This window comes from Colias croceus, chromosome 14 (genome assembly GCF_905220415.1).
Source record: "Colias croceus chromosome 14, ilColCroc2.1".
Classification (NCBI taxonomy): Eukaryota; Metazoa; Arthropoda; class Insecta; order Lepidoptera; family Pieridae; genus Colias; species Colias croceus.
Window position 1 is genome coordinate 7,215,581 of NC_059550.1, and position 14,575 is coordinate 7,230,155.

Genomic DNA, 14,575 nt, shown 5'->3' on the forward strand with positions numbered 1-14,575 from the left:
AGGAAATGATGATAAAGTTAAAGGAGTGAGGAGAAAGCCACAGTCAGCATGAAGGAATCATGCAGCATTTTAACAAGTTAATAAAAGGACAGTCTTAATGAAAAGTGAAAACATTTTCCTAACATCCTACTAATAAAGCGAAAGTTTGTTACTCTTTCACGCGAATACTACTAAACCGATTACAATGAAATTTGGAAAAATTACTTTTGATCCCGTAAATCCAACAGGAATGGGAACTATGCGGGTTTTTCTTTGAAAACGCATGTATATTAAGTATGTATTTCAATAGTAGTTTCTCATCTATGAGAACTGTCATTTAATCAACCGTTTAATTTTCACATAGTTACACATTTAAAGTAACTTATGTGTAAAAATTTTCAAAATAAAAATTCACTCTCTTTAATCAAATGTATTTATTATCTAACTACAGGAACAAAAAAAAACGTAAGCGTAAGATTGCACAATTCTTCTAGAGTATCCATCTTGATAACACGCAGGCTCGAAATGCAGTGAACACAATATAGCAAATTGTGGCGGCGTCCAATCAACTCAGGTCTCATGTTTTATACCCATTTTTTATTTAGCTCTGGAAATCTAAAACAAAATGAATTTATTAATAATCTGAAAGAGAAATTAATAAACAACGAACGAAAACTAAAACACATAAGGCAAATAAAACAACCACGTGGTATGTTTTATTTTCCTGCGGTAAAAAATTTACATCTATTATTTGCAACAACAACTACATAATATAAATCTGATATAAGAAACAAAATAAATAAATCAACGTTAATATGAAATAGATTTTTTGTCATAAATCGATAATATACGCTAGATGTGTTACAACACTACGGTGGTAAACAAAATGCCAAACGTGATATTATTGTGACGTTTTTTAAAAATTATTTCATTATTTTATATTCCACAACCCCATAAAGTGGGTAAATGTTACAGTTACAACATAAAATTACAAAAAAGCGCTTGATAAAACCTTCAAATAGGTTTAAAACATAAATATTTATCAATTTGCTGAAAATCACTTACCGATGGAAAGATATTTTTACATTGTTTTTATCCAAAACTCCCATTCGACTAGTGATAGCCGGTTGCTAAACATACAATAGTTATTTTAGCACACTGACAAATAAAAAGAAACACTGTACACTTTATATTTTCTAAATATTTCGTTAAAAACACTTGACGCACTGAGCCCACCAGCTGGTTGGAAAACAAACTGACTGCCGGCGCGCTACGTTTGAAGACAGTGCAGATACTCTATCGCTATCTCAATCTGGCTTATGCTGTTATTGACTAAGAGTAAGTAGATTAGAAAATATGTATTTTGTTCTGTCTTAATATAAGAACTCTATAGGTTAATTGCTCTTAGATCGTTCCGATATCATCATGAGTGTTGCCAGAATTTTTAGAGAAAACTAAACTAAATTGCCAGTTGATAAAAAGCTAAAAAAGGTATATAATTATAAAAAATTCTAGATAGATCATAGTTGTACATACATTAAAAATAACTAGGTACGTTAAAAAAAAACAACTTCAAAAAAAGAAAAGTAAAATGTAAAAAAGATTTGATGTCATTAATTACTGCATAATATTTAGATGTGCTATATGTGCTATAATTTACTAAATAGTTTTGCTAACGGTCATTTGTATAGTATTTGTTAACACATTATAAATTAAATAAATTTATATCAATACCTACTACAACCTAGTTAGTACCTAGGTAGTAGTTAATAGTTTTAGATTACTAAATCCTTACTAATATTATAAATGCGAAAGTAACTCTGTCTGTCTGTCTGTCTGTTACTCAATCACGCCTAAACTACTGAACCAATTTGCATGAAATTTGGTATGGAGATATTTTGATACCCGAGAAAGGACATAGGCTACCTTTTATTGCGAAATATGTACCACGGGCGAAGCCGGGGCGAATCACTAGTTAGTAATATATTAGTAAATAGTAAATACCTTTCAAAATCGATTAAATGTATTTTTAGCAAGACATACCTAGTCATTTAGTCATTTTTTCACTTTAATATACATTTATAAAAGTTCATGTAGTACCTGTGATAAATGTATTAAGTGATACAATCTTTGTTCACATTTTCTTTTCTTTTTCATAATACACTGTAATATTCTTAAATAATATTGTCAACCCGTTCAAATATATTTGTAATATGATAGTTGTAATTTCCTATAAGTAAAGATACATAAATTATTTTATTGTCTGCAATTATTTTAGAATTAAGAGTTTTCAAACTTTGTATTCTTTGTTGCAAATTCAAAATAAAAATAAAATCGGTGTGAAATCTCCTCCTTTTTTTGAAGTCGGTTAAAACCAAAGCACTCAATGACAACAATACAATAAACAGCACAACTCTTGAGCGTAGGAGGAGGAGCGAGGCAGAATGAGTTAAAATAAAGATGATAGACACTAATGTTTTCGAAGATAGATATTTGAATTTAAGAACGCAATATATTTTTGTTTACTTCAGTTCAGCCAATTGCCGTATATTTTAATACGGTAATTAAAATAGCTGCCGTATAAATCGTATTTTTAATGCCTATAAATACTTAAATGTGTGTTTTCTTAATAAAAAAAGGTTTCTTTTAATAGAAAGGGTTTCTTGTTACGTAAAGCAAATAATTTTTTTAAAGATTTAGCGCCAAAAGACTGAAAATACACAAACTAGTGCTTTTTTGCTGTTGGTATACTGCCTTTTCGAAAATTGAGTTGGCAACACTGAACATTATCGTCCAATAGCCGCTGACATATTATCGGTGTTGGCTCCGATATCGGATATCGGACCGGACAATGTGAAAGACAGGTACATATTTCATACATTTCACTTCCCTCCGATATCGGATATCGGCTATCGGCGTCCGATATCCGATATCCGATCGGATAATGTGAAAACGCTCTAAGGTTTCTACCAATGCTGCTATGCAGCGGTGCGAGCACAGAACAGTAAAACAAATAGAAGTGCTATAATGTCATAATATACACCATGGTAATTAGTATGAAAACTACTGTCAACAAACCTACACCACACCTACCACAACACCTACACATTTGAACCGATAGCACAGAATACATAATAGTAGCTAAACCACAAGCTAAACGCTACAGAACGGACACTCTCCGCCTCCCGCCAAAATTAAACACTTACCTCACCCCGCACGATAAGTTATAATATATAACTTTCATCTGCTGAATCGTGTGCTGGCCTCTGATGCCACAATTATTGATATTTTTGCTGGCGGTGCAAGTTCTGTCCTGCACCTCTTTAGCAGGTGCTTGGATGTATTTGGCCGTTCATAGTGTGTTCGTTTTGATTTTAATTTTTGTTAACGTATTATAATTTATAACTATGTATATAATCATTCAATGTATGCTTTGGTTTTTTAACTGTTAGTACAATGAATGTCTCAATAAATGAATAAATGAAATAAATGGTCCGCATTTTTCTGCAAGGACAACTCCCGTCCGATTAATAGGGCCCTTCTGGCGTCCTCCACTCAAGCGACAGCCCAAGCCGAGGTTCGAGATCCCCGTCAAGGGGGGACGCCCTTGTGCATGTCGCTACCAGGGTGAATCTTCAGTTCACCCCCGCGTCCGCGTTAAAATGTAAAAGCCCTTCTGGCTAACACAAGGCTAACATTGAGAAACACCTAAAAAAAAAAAAAAAAAAAAAAATGCAAGGACAACATTAATCAAATTGACTTAAAGCACAACATAAAGTAATTTTATTATTTTGGATTTGTGATTATCGTTTTTCGTAGAAAATGGTTAGAAATTGTGCTGTTTACGGATGTATTTCATCAGAAAAACGCCGATAGCTTAACAGTACATTATGCATTATTTTAAATCTTGGAACTGCCGTAGGTTTGAAGTATCGGTGGCTTTTGTTAATGCTGTCGGCATCCAGTTAACTCGTCCCGTTGCATTATCCATTTCTCTTTTAAATAAGCCTCTTTGGGAAATCTAAACTAATATTATAAAGCTGATGAGTTTGTTTGTTTGAACGCACTTTTTTTTTTCGTTGTTAGATAGCACCAAGGATAGACATTTAAACTCAGAGCAATAAACCTAGGTTTATTGCTCTGAGCATTTAACGATGAAAGTTAGAGGCTATAACTATAATATTACTAGCTTTCCGCCCGCGGTTCGCCCGCGTTTTCAAAGAAAAACCCGCATAGTTCCCGTTCCCGAGGGATTTCCGGGATAAAACCTATCCTATCTCTCAAGTTGGATTGAACTGCACATGGTGTGCGAATTTTATTATAATCTGTTAAGTGGTTTAGGAGTCCATTGAGGACAAACATTGTGACACGAGATTTTTATATATTAAAGAAGATATCATCACTCTAAGGCCGCGTTCAAATTCAAATTCAAATTCAAATTAATATTTGATAATGAGCGTTGCCGTGTGTTCATATTACTTGTTTGGACTTTGGTGTGTTCGGAAGCGCAAGTGAACTTGCTGTGTGAACTTGCGCTCGCTCCTTAGGCGTGGTTATATGATTCAACCCAATAAATGCTAAAGTGTTTATGAATAGAGAAAATCAGTACCCTTTGCTGTTATAATCTACTGCTCATCAAAAACAGCGAAATCGTTGTTTGATTTCTGTAAGATAAAATAAATGAGATATCGTTTATTTTGAACGGGGAAAATTATTTCTACTGATAAAATAAATAACGCCATCTGGTAGACTAAGATCAAAACAACATTTTTGAAGATCATCATCATCATCATCAGCCCATATACGTTCCCACTGCTGGGACACGGGCCTCCTATGAGGGTACAGGCCATAATCCACCACGCTGGCCAAGTGCGGGTTGGCGGATGACACATGTCGTCGAACTTTTTTTTTTTTTTTAATTCTTCGACATGTCGGTTTCCTCACGATGTTTTCCTTCACCGTTCGAGCAGTGGTGATGTTACAACATGCGCAGATAAATTGAAAAATCAATTTATTTCCTGCGCGCTCGCCTGGTCTCAAACCACGGACTTATCGATTCGAAGTCCGAGGTCTCACCACTGAGCCACCACTGCTCTACTTTTTGAAGATATCAAATTATAAATAGTTGATATTTAATACTTACATGTATGTTTAAAATGAACACCAGATAAAGTTATACTTATAAAGTGGTTCCATTATTAATTAGGTTTATATTGAGGGACAATAACAGGGCAATTAAAATTTTGAATATAACTCGGATCATTCATAAACGTCTGTATAGTAATAATTGCCATTCTAAAATAAAAGTAACTCGATAAAACTAATGTATTAAAAACTATAAAAATGTAAAAGTAGTTCAGTTTTATCATATATAAATTATTATATGACTTTCCATGTTCATTAAACTTTTATCATTGTTTTTTCAAATTAGGAAAAGTGAATGCGCAACTTACAGACGCCATCAAAAGACTCATTGCAGTCCGAAGCTGGTTTGTCAAAGTATTGATGCGGTGGTTTGAATCACGTTTGAATTGAAGTGCGAAGCTTCGCATTTCTTATTAATTGTCCTTTGTTTTTACTTAAAGCATCGTAATAGATGAGTGTTGTTTTTAAGTGTGTAATATATAAGTGATTTTTGTGATAATAAGTGTTGAACGTGACAACCATGGTCTTAGCTGAGAGAAATAATGATGTTCGTAACGGGAAGCGTTCGAGAGGACCAAGCCCCAATGGGCACGGAAGTCCAGATTCAAGTTCCGAAGAAGAAAATGGTAAGACTTCCACCTTAGTCTTTTAAAAGAACAGTCTTCAATTTTTCATTTATGCATGACAGAAGTGACTATCTCCTAGATATAAATTACTAACCACTTGTTTACCTCGAGTGAACAGCTTGATTTATGCGCCGCTATAATACGTCATACTTACAGCGAACTCATATCATGCTTTATTTTTTATGCTTTCATCATTCGCCTTCATGCTGCTCTTCATCTCATCAATCATCATGTAAACAAAACCAAGCAGTAGTGCCATTTGCAGCTGAGAAAATAAGAGTTGGACGAGACTATCAGGCCGTGTGTCCTGAGCTAGAGCCAGTGGAACAAAGAAAACCTGATCAAATATCAGATAGAGCTTTATTGGTGTGGTCCCCAACGTCTGATATATCTGACACTAAGTGTAAGTTATTCCAAAATGTAGTAATATTTAAATATTCTTATTCTGTAAAATATTATAGGGTAATTATTAATTGATTATTTTTAGTGGATGAATACATAACCACAGCAAAAGAAAAATATGGATATAATGGGGAGCAAGCACTAGGTATGCTGTTTTGGCACAAGCATGATCTCAGCAGGGCATCTATGGACTTGGCAAATTTTACACCTTTCCCTGATGAATGGACAGTTGAAGATAAGGTCCTGTTTGAGCAAGCTTTCCAGTTTCATGGAAAAAGTTTTCACAGAATACGACAGATGGTTTGTATCTAACATTATTTGTATGTTTATTTATAGTTTATATTTTATAATAATTAAATTGTATTAGTTGCCAGATAAATCGATAGCCTCATTGGTTAAATACTACTACTCATGGAAAAAGACAAGAGCAAGAACTTCATTGATGGATGTAGTCAGTGATGGGCGAAACGCTACAGCATCTGGTACTGGTAAAAAAGATTCCACGGCTAATTCAGAACCTGGTGGCTCAGATAAAGATTCTGACAATGATGAAAAGGTATGTGTTTTGCCATAATCATGCTTGTTTCCTGTATGTTTTGTTTGTAAATCTACCCGTTTTTATAGGAAACTGAATTATTTTAATAATCTGTGTATCTGGATTGTCCAATAAATAATCATGTTATATAGTTTGTATTAACACTATTGTTTGGTAAATAGAAATGCAGAGTAGATAACATCTGAGCTAATTTTTAAATACATGTAGTAACATTAATGCAATTTGTCAAAACTTTAATCTACCTGAAGTTGAAATTTTTATCTTGTGTCAAGTGATTCATCAAAATTTTTGTAAATTTTTTGATCAATATTTTTTGTAGTTTAGGACTCTGCATATGTGAGGTTGAGTGTAGTTTGATCATGAGATATTTTGATTTAATTATAATAAGATGGATACAATTTGTATTGGCGATGACAGAAGTGGACTTACCACCGAGGTATTGTCCGCGGAGGCAAGTCCCATCCGTCGGGCGGGCCTTCGCTTCGCACCGGCCAACAAGCCGAGGTGGGTGTTCCCACAAGTATGAATAATATTGATTGGATGTTAAATGTCTTCTTCCATTTCCACACTTTATCTATTTATTGGTGTGATATCATTAATATTTTGATGTTATTGTATTGAAATTGTTCGTCTCAACCCCAAAGCAAGTCATACTCCATATAATTTTTGTATTTTATTTTATCATGTAATCCTCATTATTTTCTGTTAAAATATCATGGTAGTGTTATGAGTAATTCCTTTTTTTTGTTTCAATGTTTTCATTCTAATTTGTATGTCATTGTATTTGCACATAGCTTTAGTTATTTGAACAAAGAAAACTTTTTATCAAAAGTTCTTATAATCAAAACAAAATGTTTTTAATTTCTTATAGATGTGGTTGAATCTGAATAAAAGAATAAATTAAAATTCAACTGAGAACTAAAATAATATTTACATATTATGTATATTGTAAGTTACAATGTTGCCTAAAGTCTAAACAGCAAACATTCAGAAATTGTTCTGAAAGAAGATAGCTCAATATCCTGCTTGTATTTAAGCAGCATAATATAGTAATTCAATACAAAAATTTTAGTTACTATTTATGAATATTCTTTTTAATCATTCCAGTTATAATATTGCTTTTTATCTGACCTTATTTACATTGAATTTTAATGATTATATGAACAATTTACATATTAAGTATCTGCTGATATCATACTGTGTTTGTTCAAATATCTCATTAAATAATTTCATTTTTAGTTTTTTTTTTCGCTGGCTTATTGATTCTGCTTCATTAAGTTTACCTGCTCTGCATTTTTATCTACAAACTATGTCTACAGCCATATTCATGTATTAATATTTAAACATGTTTATAAAAAAAATCATCAAGATGTGGGAAATGTGATACCTCTATTTTGCACTATATCATGCATAAAGCAGGTGTGTTCAAATCATTCAATAAGTGCACAATAACAATCTCACACATCGTGATTCGTGACTATTGAATATTATGTGTATTGCATGAAATCCAATGTTCTAATATATGTATGTAATGAAGTAATAAGTATTAACATTCCTTATTTAATTTTTGTTCTTCCAATCCTTATCCTTCTTATCTACCCTTCCCCGCATGCTTCCTTTAACAGACCCTTGGATTTGTTCTAAATGTGTGCAGAATATTTTTGATATTCTAATGGGTTTTTAAATGAAGTATGTGAGGAGTCATGGTTATAGATTGTGGAGGATAGTAAAGTGTTGAATTGGGGTTTAGGGCGACGGCGGTGAGGGTGCGGGCAAATGGTGTACCGTATGCGGCATTCTTTGCTCCCAGACAACGCCGCACAACTCGCAGAAACTTTGCCAGGCATGCCTCGTGCACGCCAGGTCGGTAACTAAACTCATTTGTAAAATCAAATTTGCGCTCATAATTCGCCTCGCATACAAGTTTTGCATCGAATCAGGCCACGTAACATCGAACCGATGACACCGTACCGGGTGTTGGTCGATTCAGTTTTATATCCGAATTAAAAGCTCTCATAAAAATAAAAGTTGCGTCTTGTCGAGGCGTCGTATGAGTCCCGTAATCTATAGAAAATTTTTGCATGTCTTTCATTAAAAATAGAGCCTGCTTTTCACGTCGGGCCAAACGACTCCAGCTCGGGCGCCCCCCGACGTGTGAAGGGAACGGGCGGCACTAGAGTTCGCTTTCGTAGCCAGTTTGGTTTCCGTAGAAGGTTAGGTCAGGTTTGGGCGCTTGGCCCGACGTGAAGAGAGGCGCAGGAACATGTTGACGTGGCGATGATGTGACAGACGCACGGGCAGCATGAGGCCCCTGTGCGGGCCGGCCGGGCGGCGCGGGCCGGGCTCCAAGCGGGTGCGCTACAAGCACCGCTTGCCGCGCGGCATTTACATCAACCACGACGATCTGGTCGCCATGGCGACGGGCCCGCAGCCCGGCGACCCGCCGCAGCCCGGCCTCGTTAACCAGGGCGAAGCGATGCTCAAGTCGATGGACAGAGAGATTATATCACTAAAGCGACAAGTAAGACGCGATACGCCAAACCCTATTAGTAACTCATACATTTACGCCTTTAACATTATGTACCAGTGTGGAGAGGTCGTTTCGCATTGTCTAATACTTTAGGTATTACGATATTCTGCACACATGCCTTGTATTTATTATTTTTGTTTATCCGCTTAAATGCATCTAGTTAAGTCCCGGCTGCGATCTCTTATTTTGGATAATCCAGATATGCACATATCCTTATTTTTCATCATAGTGGTTTTATTTTCGATAGAATTATTTCAACGCGTTGCAATCGTCGTAATAACGTTCGTAATTGTAGGTACAACAAAATAAGCAGCAGTTAAGTGCGATGAAACGCAAAGTCGGCGACACTGGAGTGGAAGAATATAGGCCTGGTGAACCACCAGCTAAAATCAACTCTCGCTGGACAAATGAGGAATTGCTGATGGCCGTCACAGCTGTTCGGAAATATGGTACGTTTTAGTTTATTTCCTGTTGACTTTAATAATCACTAAAACAAGTCTAAATATTTTTTAAATATATAATTTATCTCGTTTTATATTTCATTATAAAACGAGATAAATAATTCATTTTATTTTCTCTTATATACCATTCATAATTATTTGCTTTTTGATAGTAGTGAAAGTAAGTAGAATAAGTTTGGTTACGTGTATGTATATCCTTACGAATATTTTAAATGCGAAAATGTGTTTTCTTGTTTCTCTTTTTTTCACATTGCAATGAGTGATATTTTGATATGATTTTTATGTTTGGAGATATTATGAAGGCTAGAGCGATAAAGCTTATTTTTAAGGGAAGGATTAAAAATTACATTCATTCATAAAAAAAAATGCTCGTTAAAACAGGCAAATACTCCCAAGCGATAGCCGAGATGCTCGGCAAGGCTTTATCCCTAGTGAAAAATTGAAATGAATTAACAATTCAAACTGCTTTAAACAGGCAAAGACTTCCAAGCCATAGCGGAGATGCTGGGCACGAAGACGGAGGCGCACGTGCGCACGTTCTTCATCTCGTACCGCCGCCGGTACAACCTCGACGCGGTGCTGCGCGAGCACGAGGCCGACCGCGGCGCGCATATACAGGCCGGTGAGTATACAAAAATATATAAAAAGTATAATAATCTGAAAATATCTTGCTGTGGTACATTAAATTGTAAAGTAAAAAAAATTACAAAAAATTTTAATGCGCAAGTTCGTCATATATCGTACAGGCGTGAGGGACAGTATTTTTTCAAGTATTTTTTTTAGCACTTTTCTTAGTTTCGAAGTACAGATCTAGTATAGACTCTTGTTTAATTCGATACTATTGTACTATTGTAGTTTAAACTTATTTTTTGTCTACTTTATCATGCAGTAAATATGTATTATAATTTTATTAGTATATCTCCGATATAACGTTTGTCTTTAAAATCTAGTGTTATTATAGGTACTACAAGCACAGATTCAAATGAAAACAATGAAGAGAACAATAGCAGTAATAATGGTACTGGATCTCCAAAAAACACCACTGCTAAAGATGAAAAGGTAAGTCTCTTTAATAACAATATAAATTTTTATAAAAATTATGGAATGTTTCATATTATACAGTAAAATTTGCTACGTACAGTTTGAAGAGTACTCTCCAGGTGGCATTATAAAATTCCACCTTATACACAATAATAAGGATGATTTACGCTACACCGTGTCGCGGCCGGGCCTTGTCCCTTCCGTCCCAAGGCACGATTAAACATTATTGTACTTAAACTTTTTGTATGAAGTGATTTATGTCTGACGTGCACGGACGGGACACGGCGTTGCAATTTTTAAAGTGAAACTTCCTTATCGGGGTTGGAAAAAAATTTAGCGTAACATTTTTTTGTTACGCGCCATCTTTTTCTTATCCCTACCACGCGTGATTCGACGTATTTCTGAAAAGTTGCATATAGTAAATTATTTTTTGAAAAATAAGGTCATAAAGAAGTTTCACTTCTTACCTGTGTACACTACTACACGCACACAATTTTTTGTTTTTATTTATTTATGTCAGAGCAAGCAAAAAGTCGATAGACATTGTTTTGTTTCTCGGCACGGTACGGTAAAGCGTGAAAAACGCTTGACACAATAATGTGTATTCCAGACGGAGGTGGACAGCGAGGGCGTGTCGATCGGCGCGTCCGCGGAGCTCGGCGGCGCGCCCACCACGCCGCCCAAGCAGAAGGCCGCCAAGTGATGTGAGACCCGCTGACTGCACACATACACACGTGCACACATACATACATACATACATACACACGTACACACATACATACATAAATACATACACACGTACAAACATACATACATAAATACATACACACGTACACACATACATACATAAATACATACACACGTACACACATACATACATAAATACATACACACGTACACACAGACATACATAAATACATACACACGTACACACAGACATACATAAATACATACACACGTACACACAGACATACATAAATACATACACACGTACACACAGACATACATAAATACATACACACGTACACACAGACATACATAAATACATACACACGTACACACATACATACATAAATACATACACACGTGTACATTGACATAGATATTCGAATTACCCCTTGAGCCCCAAGCGCCCTGATCGGTCCACGACACAATAGATTTTCTATTGTGTCTGTGATTCCGGGGCCTGAGTTATTAACACACCACATATATGCATATTCCTTAACATATACATAGACATTCGTATCAAATATCTTGAGGTGTTATTATGAATAAGAAGAAAGAAAATCTTGTTTTCTTTCTTTCAAATATATATGTTTGTTTATTCCTTAACACATTACAAGGTAAATATAAAGATACGAAAAATACACAACAAATATGAACATCTAATATCTAGACAACATGCATGCTTTGAAACATTTTTGTCAAACATTATTTTCAATTATAAATTAATTTTACACCTTCACACGTGTATATAAATGAATGATATATATATATATCACATAATACTAGATACATAGTATTTAGTATTATGTGAAATGAAAGGCATCAGTTGAAATATTAATAATTTGTTTTTAGGAGCTGAAACTTGAAATTTTCGTCACATTGCCTCGCCAAGCCATAGTTATCAGCAGACGTAACCTACAAAGAAGATGATGAATATATTGCGTATTTTCAATGATCATATTTCAAATCAGTAGAATCTTTGGTAAGCTTTTTTTCTATTAAGATAAATCTTTCATTATTGAAATTAAGATTAAGAAGTAGGAAATAATAACTTATTCCTGCAAAAATACCTTGTACATCATACTAACAGGATAATAATTTAAGTATAGTATAAACTTGTGAATGAATTATATTATTCATATAAATTATCCTGTTATAAATACCATATTATGTACAAAGAATAAGTTATTTCAAGGGTCAAGTGAATTAAAACAGTTGAACAATATTTACAGAAAATTATGAAATTTTATATTTTCTTCGATTGTGTTGTAATTAAAGAGTAAAATCAATTTGCATATAAATCTACTCAGTTTCTGCGTATTTTAAAATTGACGATTATTATTATTTAGGTATGTAGTTGTCATATCTAATTATGTGGTTTCCTTTTATATAAATAAATATGAAAAGATGAATACTGTACAAAGTTTTAAGAGTGACAAACAAATTGATTACGAAAATGGTGAAAATAATTGTATACGTTAAGGTTTACGGAAGTGAAAACATGGATATTAATACTGTAAATATAAAATAGGATTTAGTTGTAAGATAAATGATCACAATGATACAAATGTATCGAATGTAGGTAGTTTTAGTTTCAATATTTCTGAAAATCATTGTTTAGGTTATAATTATTTCCACTTGTAAATATTGTCTTGCCATTTCATTTCAGACGTTATGTATTTTAAATATTTCGCAAATGCATTAAGTTGTAAGGTTCATACATATTTTATGGTATGTAGATGTGTTTTCATATGCATTCTCAATATAATAGCACTACAGGCTCTAAATACAATGCTGCCGCCCGAAATACTATAGTACAATATTAAATATAGGTTCTATCCATGACTCTTTAAATATTTCGTTTATCGTATTTTCAAACGATTATCGAGTAACTCCACGGCTTAAAATGCCGGTCCCGGGATTTCTAAACTAAAATTCAATGTGTATAATAATTGGGTTATTTAATTATATACAAATGTTTGTATGTATCGTATTATGTGCTTTTCTAATGGATGTTCTGGTAAAATTAACGCTTGTGGCACTGTTACATAGTTATCCACAGTGGTGACTTACAAATGTGATTTTTTTGTGATTGTAACATTGTTTAAAATTGTATAAAGATTTTATGTTAGATTGTTCTCATGCGTCTTAAATCCAAATTGTTGATAAAATAGTCTGAGTACTTTATGTAATTACAATAAAATGACTGCGTAATATTTATTATTGTTCACTTTGGAATAGATAGATGTAAGACTGCAACAGGCGTTAGATTTGCAAATATTTGATTAAGGTCTTCATCTAACAAGAAATAACGCCTTTAACCCATTGAGCCCCAAGCGGCCCGATCGGTCCAAGACACAATAGATTTTCTATTGTGTCTGTGGTTCCGGGGCCTGAGTTATTAAAGTATGAGAATCTAACCAATACGATATAGTTTCTAGATACGTTGAAGCAATAATTAACAAACTATGACAAATGAATTTTCTTAAATAATCCACCCCTAATGGTTAGGGAGCCAGGTGCAAATTTGGTTAATTATTTCCTCTCAAGAGATAATTCGTCAGACGCATCAGAGTATAGTATTATAAAGCCTCGTGAACGTCAGCTGGCGCTAGGTTGGGGGGGTGAGCGGTTGTAGCCTCGCACGCACGTAGTAAAAAAAAATACATTCATTCATTTCCTCTCAGCTAAAAATTTGTCAAATTGTAGCTAACCCAATATCTCAACGAAAAAAAATAATCAGCTGGTTACAACATGGTGTATTATACGTCAGCTGGTGTCTCGAACATGAAAAAATAAAATTATTTTCCGTGATTTCCTCTCAAACAAAAATTTACCTGATAATAGCTTATATGTAACTGTGGATATATATATAGGTCAGCTGGCTGTATGTTGGTGGAAAAACCGTCTGGTACTTTGAAAGATACGACATAGGAGTTAGACAGAAGCATCTATTGCCAATTTATATGCATCAACTGACTAGATTTTCCTCGAATTATTGCTAGCTGATTTTTTTTATTTATCGCATCAGTATATTAACAATCAGCTCACAAATTTTCATCTGAGATGAAATGACGTATCTTTAATTATTATAGTTATTTTTAAAAAT

At 34.2% G+C, this 14,575-nt stretch overlaps 1 protein-coding gene across 3 annotated transcripts; it reads left to right on the forward strand.

The window, feature by feature from the left end:
- The first annotated feature begins 5,468 nt into the window (after window positions 1–5,468).
- On the forward strand, window positions 5,469–13,965 carry LOC123697262 (REST corepressor 1). Of its 3 annotated transcripts, none has more exons than XM_045643719.1 (12): window positions 5,469–5,750; window positions 6,001–6,153; window positions 6,238–6,452; window positions 6,520–6,708; window positions 7,126–7,212; window positions 8,459–8,571; window positions 8,998–9,229; window positions 9,534–9,687; window positions 10,175–10,321; window positions 10,661–10,758; window positions 11,351–11,444; window positions 12,319–13,965. In XM_045643719.1, exons 1-11 carry the CDS (start codon window positions 5,645–5,647, stop codon window positions 11,441–11,443), a joined length of 1,587 nt encoding a protein of 528 aa, XP_045499675.1. In that variant the 5' UTR covers window positions 5,469–5,644; the 3' UTR covers window position 11,444; window positions 12,319–13,965. The 3 variants fall into 3 exon arrangements, with proteins under 3 accessions (XP_045499675.1, XP_045499676.1, XP_045499677.1); XM_045643720.1 differs by having other exon boundaries at window positions 6,016–6,153; XM_045643721.1 differs by lacking the exon at window positions 7,126–7,212.
- Window positions 13,966–14,575: the final 610 nt, after the last annotated feature.